This window comes from Leucoraja erinacea, chromosome 17 (genome assembly GCF_028641065.1).
Source record: "Leucoraja erinacea ecotype New England chromosome 17, Leri_hhj_1, whole genome shotgun sequence".
Taxonomy (NCBI): domain Eukaryota; kingdom Metazoa; phylum Chordata; class Chondrichthyes; order Rajiformes; family Rajidae; genus Leucoraja; species Leucoraja erinaceus.
In genome coordinates, this window is record NC_073393.1 from 19,045,921 (window position 1) to 19,065,411 (window position 19,491).

A 19,491-nucleotide genomic window follows, 5' to 3' on the forward strand; every position below is an offset into this window, starting at 1 on the left:
CCGGTTCAGAGCCGCTATAGCTCTGGGAATAAAGCTGTTTCTGAGTCTGGAGGTTCGGGCGTAGAAGGCCTTGTAACGTCTGCCAGAGGGAAGGAGTTCGAACAGTCCGTTACAAGGGTGTGAGGAGTCTTTATGGATGCTGACGGCCTTCCTGAGGCACCGTGTGTGGTAGATGCCCTCCAAGGCTGGTAGCTGTGTCCCAATAATCCTCTGCACATTGTGGACGACGCACTGAAGAGCTCTCCTCTCCGCCTCCGTGCAGCTGACATACCACACAGAGATGCCATACGTTAATATGCTCTCTGTGGTGCAGCGGTAGAACGTTGTCAGCAGCTGTTGGGGCAGACCAGTCTTTTTTAATGTCCTCAGGAAGAACAGTTGTTGCTGTGCCTTCTTGACCAGCGCAGCAGTGTTGGTAGACCATGTGAGGTCCTCTGAAAAGTGAGTGCCCAGAAACTTAAAGCTAGAAACTCTCTCCACACTTTCCCCGTAAATGGAGATTGGGGCGTATTCTCCATTATGGGACCTCCTGAAGTCAATAATCAGCTCGTTGGTCTTGGAGGTGTTTAGTGACAAGTTATTACGCGCGCACCAGTCCGCCAGGTTCTGCACCTCCGCTCTGTATTTTGTTTCATCACTGTCACCATCAGCATACCCGGGTCACCGTTGACCCTCACCATCAGCATACCCGGGTCACCGTTGACCAGAAACTCAATTAGACCCGGTAGTTGATCAGAGGAGCAGTATCTGCAGTAAATGTCTCGCCTCATGACACTTCAAAGCCTTTCCACTATCTACAAGTCATAGCTCATGGGTGCCTGGATTACGTGCGTGGTAGATGTAATCTACGTGTGTGGCAGCTCCAATAAACCCAGTCTGGGATCTAGCCCAGTTACTTCTAGAACTAATCTGACCACTATCAACTCTACACTGCCTCAGGGATTCAGCCAACTAAATAAAGAACCATTTACACCCTGGTCATGGCCTCATTTTCTCTCCCCAGATCACGTACCAACAGATATAGGAACAGTTTCTTCTCCGCTGTTAGAAAGTCACAATTAATTTAGATTTGGAAATTATGTCAACAGTTCTTTATCACTGTTGGGTCTAAATAGTGTAATCCTCCCCAACAGCACTGTGGGAGTACCTTCATAACTGAAACACTGCAGCAATTCAAGGTGGTGGCCCTCCACCACATTCTCAACAGCAACTAAACAAGGGCAAAATGCCATCTTACCAGTGAAGCTCCGATCCTGAAAAATAAATAATGGCTTGCCAATGTAGCTATGACTTCACTCAAAATCCTCCATTTTGTGAAACACAAAGCTAAATAATATTTTTCCTTTCATGGAGCACAGCAGAGATTGCCCATCTTCATTCTTGTGAAAAAAATGAAATCTATTTAGCACATTTAAACTGAAATTTGTTCATTGCAAAAGTAAAATAAGCCCAGCTATTTGCTCACTGCCTGTAGAATATATACCAATTGATAGAAAAACATTTGTGATAATATACTGAAAATCTTAATATAATCAGTACAGAATTCATGGGCTTAGAGCGCTTGAGATTTCAACTTTTACCAATAGAACCAAAAATAAATTGAAAAACTTACTTTAGTTCGTCTTTTTAAAGAAAAAGACACACCATTATAGTTAATGCCAAACCCACACTTTGCTTTAAAGGTGCAACTTTCAAAATGTTATACTGTGCACAAACTGCTGATGAAATATTTGTGCACATGCAATACAATTGCTAGACAATTTTATAATTGAGGTAACTTTGTAGTGAGAGCTGATGAGGGAACAATATTAGTAAAATCAAGCAATAATAAATTTGAATGCCTGTATGTATGTCATTGCCAAACTCATTACAATTTACAACTATTTTTTCCCCCAACATATAATTCTAAGAAAAACACCTGCAACATTACAGAAAAACAAAATGGGAAAATATAAGCATAATAAAGCATTTACTACCTTCTATACGTCTCCAGTCATTTTGAAACTTTTGTCATGCAACAAATAGAAGAAACTTTGAACTGCACAGCACTTACTGGTGAAGTATTTTGCATAATTAATAAGACAAAAAAATAGCTATAATGGCATGAAAAGCATTTTAAAATCCCACGTGATTAAACAAGTGCCATTTGACTTTCAAACGTCTGAACAGTCAAATGTTGTTGCTGTGGGAACACCAGAACGCAGGAAAACCCAAGGCAAAAACAGAACTCAACCATCCCAACCCTTACCCATGACCAAATAAGACAGCCTTTATTTTACTGAGTAGTTTCCCAGAGTTAATAAAAAAAAATCAAAATTAACAAGCAAGCAACTAAAATGTTCCTCTTAACTTCCATTTTTTTTCACTTCAGTTGCAATCTACATAATCAAGTTAAACAATGCTTTTCTTTTGGATAATCAGAAAAATAAGAAACCATTTACTGGAGCATTAGTGTATACACTATTGAGCACCCATTCCTCAAATTGACACAGAGATCTGGAATAACTCAGCGGGTCAGGCATCATCTCTGAAGAACTTGGATAGGTGGTATTTTAGGTTGGGACCTTTCTTTAGTGTATTGTGGGGGGAGGAAAAGAAGCTGGGGGAGAGGAAAGGCAACATAAAGACTAGCAGGTATAGGTGGACAGGTCAGTGGGATTTTTCGATAGGCATATGGTTTGAACAAAGGTTGGCGATTAAATGAGAAGGTGTGAACAGAAGGAATGAAGAGTTGCAAATTATGAAGACAGAGGAACTATGAAGGAGGAGAGAAATGGAGAAAGGGTACAAGAGGTGGGGGAAGGGGGGTGGTTGATCGTAGTAACTTAAAATTGGAGAATTCAATTACCATACAATTGGGTTATAAGCTACCCAAGATGTTGTTCCTCCAGTTTACATGGGGCCTTACTCTGGCAATGGAGGCGGCCCAGGACAGAAAAGCAAGTATGGGAATGGAAGTTAAAATTCTGTCAATGGAGGAGGCCCAGGACAAAGAGGATGGTATGGAAAGGGGTGTTAAAATGGTTAGCAGCCAGGAGATCCAGTTGACCTTGGCGGACCAAGCGCAAGTGTTTGGCAAAAATACCCAGTCTATGCTTGATGTTGCTACTGTATAGAAGGTTGGAGGTGATGGAACTGTTGGAGGAGGATGGGTTGGATGCAGAGGCTGGTAGGGTGAAAGGTGAGGACCAGGGAACTCTATCCATGTTCCATCTGGGGGGAGGGGGCAGAACCACATGTTCAGTTTCTCCAGTATTCCGTGTCCTTTTGTGAAAACAAGCATCTGTACTTCCTCGTTTCAACACTCCTCAAATTATTTAACTTTGTGCAGCTTGTTTCCCTGCCCATTTATTTTTTTCTTCATCTTAAAGACACTAAACTATTCATGGATAGTTACAACACTATTACATAAATGAAAATTGATGCAAGCCTTCACACTGAGTGCCAAGAAGGAAAGTCTATCTTGATCTCCAGATAGATATACTTTCAGCAGCATCTTTAGGTAACAATCAAGATTAGAATTCATTAACTTTCCACCTCCTAATACAAGCAATAATTGCATTCCCTCCCATTCGGAAGTGCAAAGGGACTTGGGAGTGCTGGTGCAGAATTCCCAAAAAGTTAATTTGCAAGTCGAATCGGTAGTAAGGAAGGCAATCGCAATGCTAGCATTTATTTCAAAACTACTAGAATACAAAAACAGGGATGTAATGTTGAGGCTTTATAAGGTGCTAGTCAGACCGCATTTGGAGTATTGTGAGCAATTTATTTAGAGGAAGGATATGCTGGCCCTGGAGAGGTTCCAGAGGTTTACGAGAATGTTCCCAGGAATGAGTGGGTTACCACATGATGAGCATTTGATGGTGATGGGCCTCTACTCGCTGAAGGATGAGGGCGGACCTCTTTGAAACTTACCAAATAATGAAAGGCTTGGATACAGTGGATGCGGACAGGAGGTTTCGACTGGTGGGTCTAAGATGAGAAGCCTCTAAATAAAAGAACGTTCCTTTATGAAGGAGATGAAGAGGAATTTATTTAGTCAGAGGGTGGTAAATCTGTGGAATTCATCGACACAGGAGGCTGTAGAGGCCAAGTCAATGGATGTTTCTAGGCCAGAGATAGATTCTTATAGTATGGGTGTCAGGGGGTTATGGGGGAAAGGCAGGAGAATGGGGTTCAGAGGGATAGATCAGCCATGAATGAATGGCAAAGTAGACTTGATGAGCCAAATGGCCTAATTCTGCTTCTATCACATGAATCACTCTTTCCAAACACCATATTTATAGAATCAGTTATACAAAACAGAAACAGGCCCTTTTGCTCAACTCATCAACCTGACTAAGATGACCATTCAAACATTTCCTTTTGCCTGCATTCCTCTTGAAGGGATACCGTCCTTCCAAGTACTAAATGCCATATTTGTCCAAATTTTAAACATTGTCATTGTTCCCACCTCTACAGCTTCCTCTTGCAGTTCATTCCATATACCCATCACACTGAAAATATATATATGGGGGGGGGGGGGGGGGGGACCCAGCCATCCACCCTTATTCACGCCACTCATGATACATATACCTCTATAAGGTTAATCCTCAGCCTCCAACACTCTAGAGGAAAAAAAGTCCAACTGTATCCTGTACTCAATGTCCTGAACAATGATGGTAAGCATGCCACATGTCTTCTTCGCCATGTTGTTTACCAGCGTTGTCACCTTCAGGTAACTACGCACCATCCCTCCTCGCTTTCTAGGATAGGACCACTTATTGCGCAAGTCCTGCCCTGGTTTAACTAAACCAAATGCAACACACCTCAAATCCTGCCTGCCATTCTTTGACAATTTTCACAGTTAATGAAGGTACTGGTTTAATCTTAGTTGACCATCCTCTCTATCCAATACACCATCAATTTTGCTGTAATCTGCAAATGTATTAATCATGTTAACAACACTCATCCAAATCATTAGTAGAGAAGACAAAAAGTGGAGACAGCATACTGCTGATTACGGGCCTCCAATGTGAACAACAAACACTACCCTTTGTCTCCTTCCATTTGGCTCTCTCATTCTGGGTCCCAATTTATCAAATCTTCCAGAATAGTCTACCATGCAGGACCGTGTCAATTTCCATGTCATAGTCATAAAGTCATACAGCATAGGAACATGCCCTTCGGCCCAATTTGCCCACGTCGACCAACATGCCCAATCTACACTCATCCCATCTGCCTGCTTTCGGCCTATATTCCTCTACTCTATAAACCCCAACTCTATCCATTTACTGGTCTAAATATTTCTTAAACATTGCAATAGTATCTGCGTCAAGTACCTCCTCTGGCAGCTTGGTCCATACAACCACCACCCTATGTATAAAAATGTTACCCCTCAGGTTCCTGTTAAATCTTTTCCCTCTCACCATAAACCTCTGGCTCTCAACTACCCCACTCTGGGCAAGAGATTCTACATTTACCCGATCTATTCCTCTCATGATTTTGTACACCCTTATAAGTTCACCCCTTATCCACCTGCGCTCCAGATAATAAAGCCCAAGCCTGCTTAACCTTTCCCTATAGCTCAGTCCCTCAATTCCCAGCAACAAATTGGTAATTTTTTTCTGGACCCTTTCAAGCTTGATATCTTTCCTATAAAATGTTGCCCAAAACTGACCACAATGCTCTAAATGGGGCTTCACCAACGACTTATGTAGGTGTAACATGACTTCTATACTCGGACTGATGAAGGTTAATGTGCCAAAAGCCTTTGTGAACACACTATCCATCCATGACGCCACTTTCAAGGAACTCGATTCCTCTGTTCCGCAACACACCCCAGAGCCCTACCATTCACTGCATAGATCCTGCCCATGTTAAGATTTCCCAAAATGCAATATCTCACATTTGTCTGTATTAAAATTCAATTAACCATTCCTCAGCCCAAATGTCCTACTTGGAAGCAACAACGTACAAGAGAGACAACATTGACTGCCCTTCCCTCATCACTTAGTCACTTCTCCAAAAATCTCAATCAAATTTGAGAGCCATGATTTCCCAAACACAAAGCACATATCAATCTTTGTTCTTCCAAATACCATTAAATCCTGTCCCTCAGAATCCCCTCCATAGCTTCCCCACCACTAATGTTAGGTTTGCAAGTCTGTTCACTGGCTTGCTTTTGCAACCCATCTTAAATAAAGGCTAAACATTAGCCATCCTCTAGTCTTCCAGTACCTCATCTGTAGCCACAGATGATACACATTTCCACCATTTGAATCCACTGCAATTTCTTCCAGTTTCTCTCAATGTTCTATGACAGATTAGTATGTCAACTTTAAAATCTTAAATAGTGTTTGAAATGCCTACCTCTCCCCATTCTTCCACTTCTGCTGTATTTCTTCCGATGACGAGATTTTCCACATAGATGCCCGAGATGTCTGCCATCCTGAACACATGGCTTCCTCTCTACCACAGTGAACAGAACCCTTGTCAGGATCGCATTCATTTTTCACTTCTCTACTTACATTCCATCCCGCCTCCTGGACAGAGCAAGGATAGGTACTTTGATCTTCGTCTTCCACCCCATCAGCTTCATTTAACAAGTCATTCCTCAACAATTTCTTCCAGGCTTCAGGAAGATTCCAATACTGGACATATCATCCCCTCTCTGTCCACTATCCCCACAAACTATTTCCAATCAAACAGCACCCTCCCAAGCAACTGCAGAAATGTAATACTTGGCCTTTCACCTTTTCTCCAACCATCCAGGGACCTAAACAAGTGGCGCAGCTACTCGCCTGCTCTTCCTCCAATCCATTTATATACACTCAGTGCCTACATTGTGGTATCAAATGCAGATTGTGCAACTGCATTGCAAACATTTGTGTTTAATCTGAAGGGCCAACCTTGAATTTCCTGCCACTTTAATTTTCCATCCCACCTGACTGCTGTTACACTGTCAACACTGTTACTACATGGCCCAATGCAAACAAGTGTTGAAGTAACTCAGCGCATCAGGCAGCATCCTTGGAGAAGACAATAATAATAAATTTAATTTTTATAGCGCTTTTCTAAGACTCAAAGTCGCGTTACAATAGTAACAGACAATAGCAAAATAGGTGATGATTCGTGTAAACCAGTATCTGCAGCTCATTTGCTGCTCCTGGAGGTACCGAGGTCTAGTCGGAGGCTCAGAGGGGATAGAGCCTTCTCTGTTGCTGCTCCGGCACTCTGGAACACCCTGCCGTTGCACATCAGACAGGCCCCCTCACTGTCCATCTTCAAATCCAGTGTTAAAACGCATTTGTACTCCCTGGCTTTTGACCATGCCTGAGGCTTTGCTTCTGTTTGTGGTGTTTTTGACGTTTCTTTATTTTACATGTCTTTTCCTACTATTTCTTTTGATTGTTATTTTTGGTGTGTATTAACTTTTTTGTCAATGATTAGTGATGTACAGCACTTTGTTGCAGCTATGTTTGTTTTTAAAGTGCTCTATAAATAATGGGAAAAAACCTTACACTTAAATTCTGGAAAAATGCGCCGACACCAACAATAAAAATGTGGATATCAAATATGTTTGAAACATTACATCTGGAAGAGATGAGATTCCTCCTAGCAGGTAAAGCAGACCAATTCCAAAAGACGTGGTCTATGTTTCTGGACCTATTACAGGTATGAGGTGCAATAGTAATTTAAAAAAAAAACAAATATATAAATAAGTGGTATCAGGACCTGGTAACGGGAGGTAAAAAAACAAAAACAGACTTGGTTGGTAGTCCCCTTTCTGCGGAGTTTAATGTTATAATAGAGCGATTGTTTCTATTTTCTCTTTCTTTCTTTTCTAGGGTCTATTTTCTCACTTTACTTCCTTCTCTAACTTCTTTCCTAAGGGGCTTTCTTTTCCCAACACTCTTGCACTTCACGACTCTCTTGCACTTTCTTTACTTTCCTTACTTCTACCTTTTTCTTAAAGCTCAAAAAAAATGAAGCGGTACAAAAAATGTATTAAGATATATGTGTGTGTAGGATTGTAATTTACCATACTTCTAATAAAAATAAAATTAAAAAAAAATAAATAAAAAAATAAAGTGCTCTATAAATAAAATTATTATTATTATTATTATTATTATTACATAGCCCAATGCAAGTTTGAAGAATAATACTCATCTTTCATCTGGACACAATGTAGTTTTCTGCACTCTATTGGGCTCTACAACTTCAGGTTATTCATCATCTCTCTATCAGACCTGATCATTTCTCTAAAGGTTTGCAGCTGGGATATTGCCTCAGTCTTCCTCTATCTATTAGTTGAACAGGTCTCGGAGCCGGTACATCAAAACCTTTACATTCCCATGTCCTAGCTGTCCTCATTTCATAGCTTTTCTAAATGTTCATTCACACTGCCCTAATAAATCTATTGACCTTTAGGTATCCCCACAGCAACCCTGGCTACACTCTATCCGAGGTATTGCCTTTGTACTACCCATCCATGCTCCCTCTCTGAAAATTAAAACCAATTTATTTTCTCTTTTTCTCAATTCTGGCAAAGACATTTTGATCCAAAATGTCACGTTTCTCTTTCCAGAGGCTCCTTAAACTGAGAATTGTCTTTTGATCCTTAAGTAGTGAATTTCACAATATCTGCTTTCATGTGCTAGTGACAAAAAATATCAATTCATAGGATGGAAAATATAATAAACAGTTTACATCATTATCCCAGAGAAGGATATTAACTAAGAGCCGACCCCAAATTGATTGAGACAAGATGTACATTATTATGGATTACAATGTTTTGATGCCAAATCAAAATTAGTTAAGCTAAGAAACAAACCAAGCACCTGGCATGGTACATATTAGGATCTTTAAGGAGATAAACAACATTATAGAGGCTTAGAACTATTACAGGTCTATTAAATTATAGTTGCATGCCCAAAAACAAGAATGTTACAGAGTACTAAAGCTAAAACTGATAGCAGTCATCATATTATCTTAGTTAAATTATTAAAGTATGCAAGCACCTCAAGATGGATAATCCTCTATTCTTTAAGAGGGTGTCAAGTGTATTACATTAGTTCCCATGGAAAATCTTCAACAATGTAGCACATAAAGAATTAATTGCCATAATGAAGAGGTATAGATTTAAAACACATTCAACAAACAAGACTAAAATTTGAAAATCAAAATGTTTACAGATGCTGGATAACTAAAATAAAAACAGAAAATATTGGGAATATTCGGCAGGTTAAGTTGCATCTGTGGAAGGAGAAAGAAAGTTAACTTTCAGATCAAAGACCCTTTGTAGAACAGGAAACTAGATAAAATTTAGAAGATAAAATGAATGAATGGGAGCAGTTAGAGAACAAAACAGACAAAAAAAAATGCAGAGTAAAAGACACTCCCAGCCCTCCTATACTGTTATATATAAGGCTGACACGAGCTTAAGGAACAGCACCTTTTTTTCAGTCGATATGTTGTAGCTTCTGGACTCGATGTTGAATTCTCCAACTTCCGGTAACTTGATTTGTTGGTCTGGTTCTGTTATCCATTTGTGATATTAGCTCAGCTTATTTGCTTTTTTCTGAGTGGAGGACACACCCAGCATGACCTGCTGGTTATCTCTTTTTTATACAAATGCTCAACCCAATATTACCCTATCAGAGACAGTTCTGCTGAAGTGTCTTTAACTGAAATGTCAACAGTTTATCTTCCTGCAAATAGAATGATAGACAGTGTGGAAACAGGCCCTTTAGTCCAACTTGCCCATGCTAATTGTGTTGGTTTTCTGAGTTAGTCCCATATACCTGCATTTGGCCCATAACAGTCTAAATATTTTCTATCCGTATATCTGTTCAAATATTATTTATAGGCTGTAATTGTATCTGCATTTAGACTCCACTGGCAGTTCATTCCAGACACAAACCACCCTGTGTGAAAGCATCCCCGAGGCCCCTCTTAAATATCTCCCCTCTCACCTTAAGCCTATACACCCTTGTTTAGATACCTCTACCCAGGGAAAAAGACTGCGGGTGCTCAATTTATCAATGCGCCTCAATAATGTCACCTTTCAGCCTCTTACATTCTAAAGAAAGATGGCACAGCCAATCGTGCCCATCCTCAAATTTCAAGCCCTCAAGTCCAAGTAACATCTTGTTGAATCTCTTCTGCATTCCATCTTAACCACATCCTTGCTATAGCTGGACAACCAGCACTGTACCCAACAGTACTCCACATGTGGTGTCACCAATGATTTGTACAGCTGCATCGTGATGCCCCAAGTTTTGTACTTAATACTCTTCCCAATGAAGGCAAGCATGCCAATTGTCTTCACCATACCTTCCAGTCCTGTGCGAGTTCTGCCCCAGTTTGCAACACCTCACACTTAAACTTCATTTGCAATTACTTGACCTATCTTACCAACTGATCCAGATGCTGTAGTAAACTTTCCAATCAATATACCAACACTGTACCACCAATTTTGTATCATCTGCAAATTTACTAACAATTATATCATCCAAATTGTTAACTTAATAAAGAACAGTAGACCCAGCACCGACCCACATGGCACAGGCATTCAATCAGAAAAACAACCCTACACAACCAACCTTTGACTCCTTCCTCTTAGCCTATTGGCTAACTCACCTTGGACTTCATGTGATCTATTTTTTTCAGATGTGCACAAACCCATGCTGCCTATTTCAAATCAGAGTCTGTCAATCTAAATGCTGATAGACCCTGTTCCTCAAATAACCCTCCAACAATTGTGCCACCACTGATATAAGATTCACTGGCCTGTAGTTCCCTGGCTTGTCCCTGCTGTCCTTCCTAAATAACATGATATTAGTCACTCTCTATTCTATCAGATCTTCACCTGTGGCTAAAGATGATGCCAATATCTCTGCAAGGGCCTCCAAAAATTCCTTTCTAGTTTGCCACAAGGAAGAAGGGTCTCGATCCAAAACATCATCCATTCCTTCTCTCCAGAGAGGCTGCCTATCCTGCTAAGTTACTCGAGCATTTTGTGTCTATCTTGGGTTCAAGGATGAACTTGGTCAGGCTCTGGGGATTTATCCACCTTAATGAGTTTAAAAATCATCAATGCCTCCTCTTTTGCAAATTGTATATAGTCATCACAACTCTTATGATTTAATTTGTTAGTTTCCATCATCCGCTCAATAAAAACAGATGAGAAATATTTATTTAATACTCTCTCATCTCGTGGCTCTACATAAGGACAGTCACACTGAACTTTAAGGAGACGTATTTGCCAAGACACCTTTTACGCTTAATCTACCTGTAGTATCTCTTTGGATTTTTCTTTATCTTGCCTATCAGATCCATTTCATGTCCTCTTTTTTGTCATTCTAATTGCCTTTTTAAGTGGTGCTCCTACAATTCCTGTAATTAAGGAGGGGTTAACAATCTAATTGCCGAAGACACAGCCTGATCTGATTAATATTTCCAAAGCTAAAATCTGGTTACCAGTGAATCGTGAAGATCTAATTTCCAGGGCCACTTCCCTTCATTGTGTCAATCAAAAAAGGGATAAAGCCTCAGAACAATAAAAACATTCAAATAATACCAGAGGCTTGATTAATTGTTTAGAATACCAAAGAAAACTATATAACGAGACTGATATGATGAAGGAGCTAAGAAATTTGGAATTCAGTGTAAATGCAAGTTGATAGTCATAGTGAAAAAACATTACACCCAGGATTGAACTAGTCATAATATAGTGGAAGACCAAAGGGTCCTTGGAACATTAAATACAGGTGTTTGATGGCAAGAGTTCAGGTTAAGAAACTAATGGAATTCTAATTTTCAATCTATAAAGAATATCAAACAAAAGGTTATCAATCTATAACTCAGATACTCATTAATGGAAAGCATCAGAAGCTCTAAAAAGTTTAAAAACTTTTCCCACTCATTGGGGGAAGCCTTTTAAGTATCCCACTATAACAAGTGAGACTACTGAGAAATAGTCATATGATATTATGGTGATGGTACACATTAAAGCTTTAAAAATGTTGAAATCAGATTTGAGTTTCTTAAAATAAAAAATTCTTATAGATATTGAAAATACCATTAAATCTATAATTTGGACGTGTCAGGAGGAGGCAATTTCAATTTGGTATATACTCACCTAAAATCAGAAAGGCTTCAACATTAATATGATACCCATTTTAAGTCTGCATTACAGTTTACCCTAAGTATCCTCCGATTTCCTAAAGGCAAACTCTGGGTTTCTGTCCCATATGCATTTGTAAAATTCTCACCCAGGTGGATCATTCATGCTCGAAGTGTTTAAATACACGAGTCACCTAACGTAGCTGTCCAAAAGAAACACCCTATGGCTCAGCCATACAGTAGACCGCAATTAGGACAAAGCCTCTCATTTGAAGTTTCAAATGCTGGTTTTTGCATGAACCATGTTTTAATTTGCTGATACTACAAAACCTCTGAATTACTTCCAAATTGCTTTCCAAAAGTGTAAAACTAAACTGTATGGACAAAAAGTTTAGCGTTCAGTCAATTGCTTCAAATTGTTTTAAGTTCACCATGCCCAGCAAACCTTGACAGCTAAGGGTGCACCCAAGCCACATCGCATCTCGTCTCCACCATTATTATCCTGCGTAACTTCTAGCAGGGGTCAATACTCAGGAACAGATTTGCAGTAAAATGTGTAAAATGTATAAGAAGTAAAGTAGATGAGCTTGAGGTTGGTAGATATGACATTGTGGGGATTACTGAGACATGGCTGCAGGAGGATCGGGCCTGGGAACTTAATATTCAGGGTTATACGTCCTACAGAAAGGACAGGCGTGGGCAGAGGAGGGGGGGGGGTGGGGGAGAAATAGCTCTGCTGGTGAAGGATGGAATTCAATCCCTTGCAAGGGAAGACATAGGGACTGACAAGGTAGAGTCACTGTGGATTGAGTTGAGGAATTGCAAAGGATACTGCATTTCGTTGTCTCTCTACTGTACACTGACAATGACAATTAAAGTTGAATCTGAATCTGAATCTGATCTAAAGGCAAGAAGACACTAATTGGTGTTATCTACAAACCCCCAAATAGTAGCCCGGATGTAATGCAAGTTGCAGGAGTTAAAACTGGCATGTAACAAAGGTAATGCCACTGTGGTGATGGGGGATTTCATTATGCAGGTAGACTGGGAAAATCAGGTTGGTTCAGGACTCCAATAAAGAGTTTGTAAAGTGTCTCCGAGATGGATTCTTAGAGCAGCTTGTAATGGAGCTGACCAGAGAAAAGGCAATTCTGGATTTAGTGTTGTCCAATGAACCAGATTTGACAAGAGAATGCGAGGTAAAGGAACCTCTTGGAGGTAGTGATCATAATATGATTTGTTTTAATCAGCAATTTGAGAAGGAGAAGATTAAATCGGAAGTGTCAGTGATACAGTTGAACAAAGGGCACTATGAAGGCATGAGAGAGCAGCTGGCCAAGGTAGACTGGAAAGGGATCCTAGCAGGAAGGACGGTGGAACAGCAATGGCAGGAATTTCTGGAAGACGCAGGATCATTTCATTCCAAAAAGGAAGAAAGATTTTAAGGGCAGTAGGAGGCAACTGTGGCTGAAAAGAGAAGTTAGGGATAGAATAAAACTAAAAGAAAATATGTACAACACAGCAAAGAATAGCCGGAAGCCAGAGGATTGGGAAACTTTCATAGGACAACAGAAGGAAACAAAACTGGCAATAAGGGCTGAAAAGATGAAGTACGAGGGGAAGCTGGCCAGGAATATAAAGAAGGACAGTACAAGCATCTTTAGATATGTTAAGGGAAAAAGAGTAGCAAAGTCAAATGTGGGTCCCTTGAAGGCAGACACGAGTGAAATTATTGTGGGCAACAAGGAAATGGCAGAAGAGTTGGACAAGTACTTCAGATCTGTCTTCACTAAGGAAGACCCAAAAATCTCCCAGATGTACTGGAGGACAGAGTATCTAAGGGGGTAGAGGAACTGAAATATATTTTCATTAGGCGAGAAATAGTATTGGGTTGGCTAATGGGACTGAAGGATGAAAAATCCCCTGGGCCTGATGGTCTGCATCCCAGGGTCCTCAGGGAGGTAGCTATAGAAATAGTGGACGCATTGGTGATCATTTTCCAATGTTCAATAGATTCAGGATCAGTTCCTGTGGATTGGAGGATAGCTAATGTTATCCCACTTTTCAAGAAAGGAGCAGGAGAGAAAACAGGGAATTACAGACCAGTTAGCCTGACTTCGCTGGTGGGAAAGATGCTGGAGTCAATTATTAAAGAGGTAATAATGGGGCATTTGGATAGCAGTAAAAGGATTTGTCCAAGTCAACATGGATGTATGAAAGGGAAATCAGGCTTGACTAATCTTCTGGAATTTTTTGAGGATGTGACAAGTAAAATGGATGAAGAGGAGCCAGTGGATGTAGTGTATCTAGACTTTCAGAAAGCCTTTGATAAGGTCCCGCACGGGAGATTGGTGGCTAAAATTAGCGCAGATGGTATTGGGGGTAGGGTGTTGACATGGATAGAAAAGTGGTTGGCAACCAGGAAGCAAAGAGTAGGAGTGAACGGGTCCTTTTCAGAATGACAGGCAGTGGCAAGTGGAGTGCTGCAAGGCTCGGTGTTGGGTACGCAACAGTTTATCTTATATATTAATGATTTGGAAGAGGCAATTGGGAGCAACACTTGCAAGTTTGCAGATAACACAAAGCTAGGTGGCAGTGTGAACTGTGAAGAGGACGTTAGGAGGTTGCAGTGTGACTTGGACAGGTTGAGTGAGTGGGCAGATGCAGTATAATATAGATAAATGTGAGGTTATCCACTTTAGTGTCAAAAACAAGGTGGCAGATTATTATTTCAATGGGGTTAGGTTAGGTAAGAGGGAGGTGCAGTGAGACCTGGGTGTCCTTGTACACCAATCACTGAAAGTTGGCGTGCAGGTACAGCAGCCAGTGAAGAAAGCTAATGGAATGGTGGCCTTCATAACTAGAGGATTTCAGTATAGGAGTAAAGAGGTTCTTCTGCAGTTGTATAGGGCTCTGGTAAGACTACATCTGGAGTATTGTGTACAGTTTTGGTCTCCTAATTTGAGGAAGGACATCTTTGTGATTGAGGCAGTGCAGCGTAGGTTCACGAGACTGATCCCTGGGATGGCGAGACTGTCATATGAGGAAAGATTGAAAAGACTAGGCTTGAATTCACTGGAGTTAAGATGGATGGGGGGGGGGGGAGAAATCTATTATAAAAGGACTGGACAAGCTTGATGCAGGAAAAATGTTCCCAATGTTGGGCGAGTCTAGAACCAGTGCCCACAGTCTAAGAATAAAGGGGAGGCCATTTAAGACTGAGGTGAGAAAAAACCTTTACACCCAGAGAGATGTGAATTTGTGGAATTCTCTGCCACAGAGGGCAGTGGAGGCCAAATCACTGGATGGATTTAAGAGAGAGTTAGATAGAGCTTTAGGGGCCAGTGGAATCAAGGGATATAGGGAGAAGGCAGACACAGGTTATTGTTTGGGAACGTTCAGCCATGATCACAATGAATGGCGGTGCTGGCTTGAAGGGCTGAATGGCCTCCACCTGCACCTATTTTCTATGTTTTCTATGAAATTGAGTATTCAATCCACAATGCCTAAAATACACTTGCTGTAAAAAGTGCAAGATTTACAATACTTCCCAGCACAGTATGTTTGTTATATAAACAGACTAGCCTTTTATTCCCTAAAGTTTAGAAGATTGAGAGATAATCTCATTGACTCTTACAAAATTCTTGCAAGGTCAGAGTGCATAGGAGGAAATTTCCCTTAGCTGAGAATTCCAGAAATAGGGTCATAGTCTCACAATAAGGGGATGCCATTTCAGACTGATATGAGAAGTTTCTTCATTCCAAGTTGTCTATGGAATTCTTTATCCTAGAGGCTGCACAAGGCTAATCATTAAGTTAATGCAAACAAAAATTGATAATTTCTGAAGATTAGTGGAATCAAGAGATGTGCATGCATGTAAGAATGGGAGAGGTGGAAGCCTTGGCCTTGATGAATGGCTAACTAATTTAGACGAAAAAGGCGAATGCTTAAAACTTATTTTCTAATCATATTGCAGTACCTTTCCTCTCCCCAATTAAATTCAGTTTCCCAAAGATGCCATGTCACTTCGAATTATTACTAAAATAAAACTGATAATACAGCACTCATGGGACTTTGGAAGTGCTGGTCAGATTTTTCAGACTATTATATGTTACTCCTATTAAAATCCATACACTTATTTCAGTTTTTAATGCACTGGTACATTTTCCAGTAAATCCATGAGTTTATATGGAGTAAAAAATTGAGTACACCAAGTAAAACACTCCAATCCCCAGCTCTATCTACAAGTAAACCCGACCAATGGAGTTCTGGACCCAAATTTCAACTCCAGCTGTACACCCAGCCCACAATTCTGGTGTAGGCCGTACTCCAGACCCCCAGCTCTGGCTGCAAACCTCACTTACACTGTGGATTTTAGGGTCATATTCCAAACTAATGATATGGGTGCCACACCATCTGGATTTGCAAATAAAACTGATGCCAGATCATCAGAATGTTACTGTAATGTGCCACCAAAAACTATGTGACTACTATTAACAGCGAAGAATTTACATTTTTCTTAAATATAAAAAGCAGAATGAGGAGCCATGATGGATCAAATTGTCTAATTCTGCTCCTATAACTTATGAACATGATTGACACCGTTAATCAAAAATACTTCCCACACCTAAAAGGACCAAAATATGCCATAAAATCTGAAGTACATAAAGTTAACGTGTAAATAGGTCACTAAAAGACAGTTCATCGCTGTGCACCAATAATTGATTACTACAAAGCATTTTGCTAATTCATTTCAGATCTCAATTCCACTTTTCTATTTATCTGTGAAAGAATGAAATTCACATTTTTCCAGTATAGATTCAAATTGTTGTCAACACCTTTACCTTCCCTCCAATGGCTAATACAAGTGAAAAAGGCTCAACCTTTTGAGAAACGGGTGTACTTGGGAGTGAGTTTTCAGAATGATTTGCTTTTGTTGATCATCAGCTTATAAAAAGGAAAGCCTAAAGCACTTGGAGAACTTTCCATTAATTTGAAATTAGGGCATGCGTGTAAGTGTAAGGTATGAATACTTTTTAAACCAGAGTACTTCAAAGCTGGAAACTTAATGAGTAATTGCTAAGTTGCTCATGAATTTGCTTTTTTTGCAAACTTTCTATTCAAATAGAACAATATAAAACTTAAGATAAACACAAAACACCACAAAGGGAATTAAAACATATATACATAGTAAACACACCAACTCCTTTCACTCCCTCCCCCCACTTTTTACTGATCCTTTATTAGGCCTCACTCTCGAATGAGTTAGTAACTCTCGTCGAGTTACGTCGTTTCTCAAACTTACAACTCCCCCCCCCCCCCCCCCCCATCATCCCTTTCAACAACTAAATAACTAGTGAGAGCATTTTCTTTCCTTTCTAAGATTTGCTTTTAATACTTTGTTTCCCCTTAGGCTTCAGACTTCACCATGTGAGCGTCTATTCGCCGATCTAGTTTCTCGTAGTTAAGCTATCAGAGAAAGATCAGATCACAAAACTGCCTTTCAGTCCATTGTTTTTTAAGTTATTTTACAGTTTCTCCCCACTATCTCTCTCTCTCACACACACACATTGATACTCTCGCTCTCTAATGGAGCAGGCCTCAGGCTTCCTGGGCCTCAAGTGCACAGTGCGCGAGAATCGTTTCATGGCAAACTCACATGAGAGATCTCCTGTTGGCTGGATTTGTAATTCTTCTTGGTCAGGTTGTCCACAAGGTAGCTGATTTGAGACAAGGCCAGCGATAACGAGTCAAGATTCATTGCTGGTCGGGGCGGTCAGCTGAGGAAAGCGGGAAATGGTCATTATTCCCCTTTCTTTTACTGGAAAAAGAATTTTTTCTCTTCTCGTTTCAGCGCTTTCCTCTCTCTTTCATAAATATATATAAAAACGATGGAGGAGGGAAGGGATCGCCTTCTGCTAAGTGTTCTCACGGGTGAATCCGGAGGCCCGATGGTCACTTCAGGAGTGTTTGCTCCGCTTCCGCTCCGGTTCCTCTCAGGCTTCGCCCCCCCGAGTCTGTCTGTCTTCGGCCTGTCCCCGGCTCTCGGCTCACTTTTCTCCTGCTGCCGCTGTTCCTCCTCCTCCTCCGTGTAGCCTGAACATGGCGCTGCCTTGCCGGTGGGATAAGAGAGAGGCCGAGATGGGGAGGAGGGGGGAGGGGGTGAATTGGGGAAGGGAGGGGAGGATGGCGGCGGGGAGGTCGGGGGAGAGGAGACGAGAGAGGAGGCGGCCTGGCCTGGCCTGGCTGCGTTTACTCGGGCTCTCGGCTCGCTTGCTCGCTCGGTCGGCGCGGCTGCAAATGGCGGCGGCAGCGGGGCCTCACTCACTGCGCCATCTTGGAACCACCGACAAACACAACAACAAAAAAAACAAAATTAAAAATTTCCTCAGAAAACTTTTTAGCGCCGGCCAGACACTTAAAAAAAAAGCTCCACTTAAATTTACTCTTTAAAAAAAAACCGATACCAGAAGAAAACAATCCCGAGCCCGCCGATTAGTCGCGCGATTAGTCGGGCGAGAGCGAGACTGCTCCGAGTTTTTTTTTGTTGATTGGGGAGGGGGTAAAGTTGAGGGTTTCCGGTCAGCGGGTTGAAGCGGAGAAGAGTTTTTTTGGGGGGGGGGTTTATTTTTTTTGTTCAAGTTTCTTTTATTTCAGCAATAGTTTTTTAAACACCCCCTCTTTTCTCTCTCTCTATATATATATGATATATATAATTTATATATTTATATATATACGTATAACCAACAGAGCTGGTGGACGCGCCGCTCTCTACCCTCCAGCCCGCCGCCGCCAGCACGCCAGCTTCAACCTTCCCCCCCGCTCCCCCCGCCGAATCCGCGCGCCCGCCGCAGTGGCACAGTCCAACGCTCGCTCGCGCTGCCCGGCGCTAACACCAAATCGTGCCTGCATGAATTATATATATATTTTATTTTACATTAAAATCCATTCACTTTGCCACAGACTCACATCCCTCATTCTCCTGCACATCACTTTGTTGTTTTGAAAAAGAGGGAGGGAGATCTCGCATCACGTGACATTTAATCGGTGTGGATTTTTTTTTAATTGTTGGAAAAGGAGACGAAATGACTGGCAAATAAATATACGGCCTTTGTGTTTGTCGTGGGTTTTTTTAAGTGTGATCAAAATATAATGTGCAATTTTTTTTTAAAGAGTCAAATGGTTGGTGCAAATTGTGGTCATGTGGCTGGGTCATGTGACCAGACGGTGTCGCGGAGATTTATGCCTTTAGTTCCAATTGTCGCTGGTGTGTGCACTTTGCACCAACAATGTACTCTCATCACAATGATCCCTTCCACTTTATCCAACACCTTCATTATTTGCTTCACTTTCACCCATAACGTGCAAATGTTGATCCATGGA

At 41.0% G+C, this 19,491-nt stretch overlaps 1 protein-coding gene across 11 annotated transcripts in view; it reads right to left on the bottom strand.

Annotated features, from left to right (window-relative positions):
- The window catches only part of cnot1 (CCR4-NOT transcription complex, subunit 1), a 145,052-nt gene extending 125,923 nt beyond the window's left edge, over positions 1–19,129 (bottom strand). For 3 of the 11 annotated variants that reach the window (XM_055648725.1, XM_055648722.1, XM_055648726.1), the window contains exons 1-2: positions 17,768–18,430; positions 6,352–6,450 (exon numbers count right to left, since the gene is read on the bottom strand). In XM_055648725.1, the coding sequence (XP_055504700.1) occupies positions 6,352–6,450; positions 17,768–17,869 (201 nt within the window). In that variant the 5' untranslated portion in view covers positions 17,870–18,430. The other 8 variants (XM_055648732.1, XM_055648731.1, XM_055648724.1 and 5 more) reach the window with 7 other exon arrangements.
- Positions 19,130–19,491: the final 362 nt, after the last annotated feature.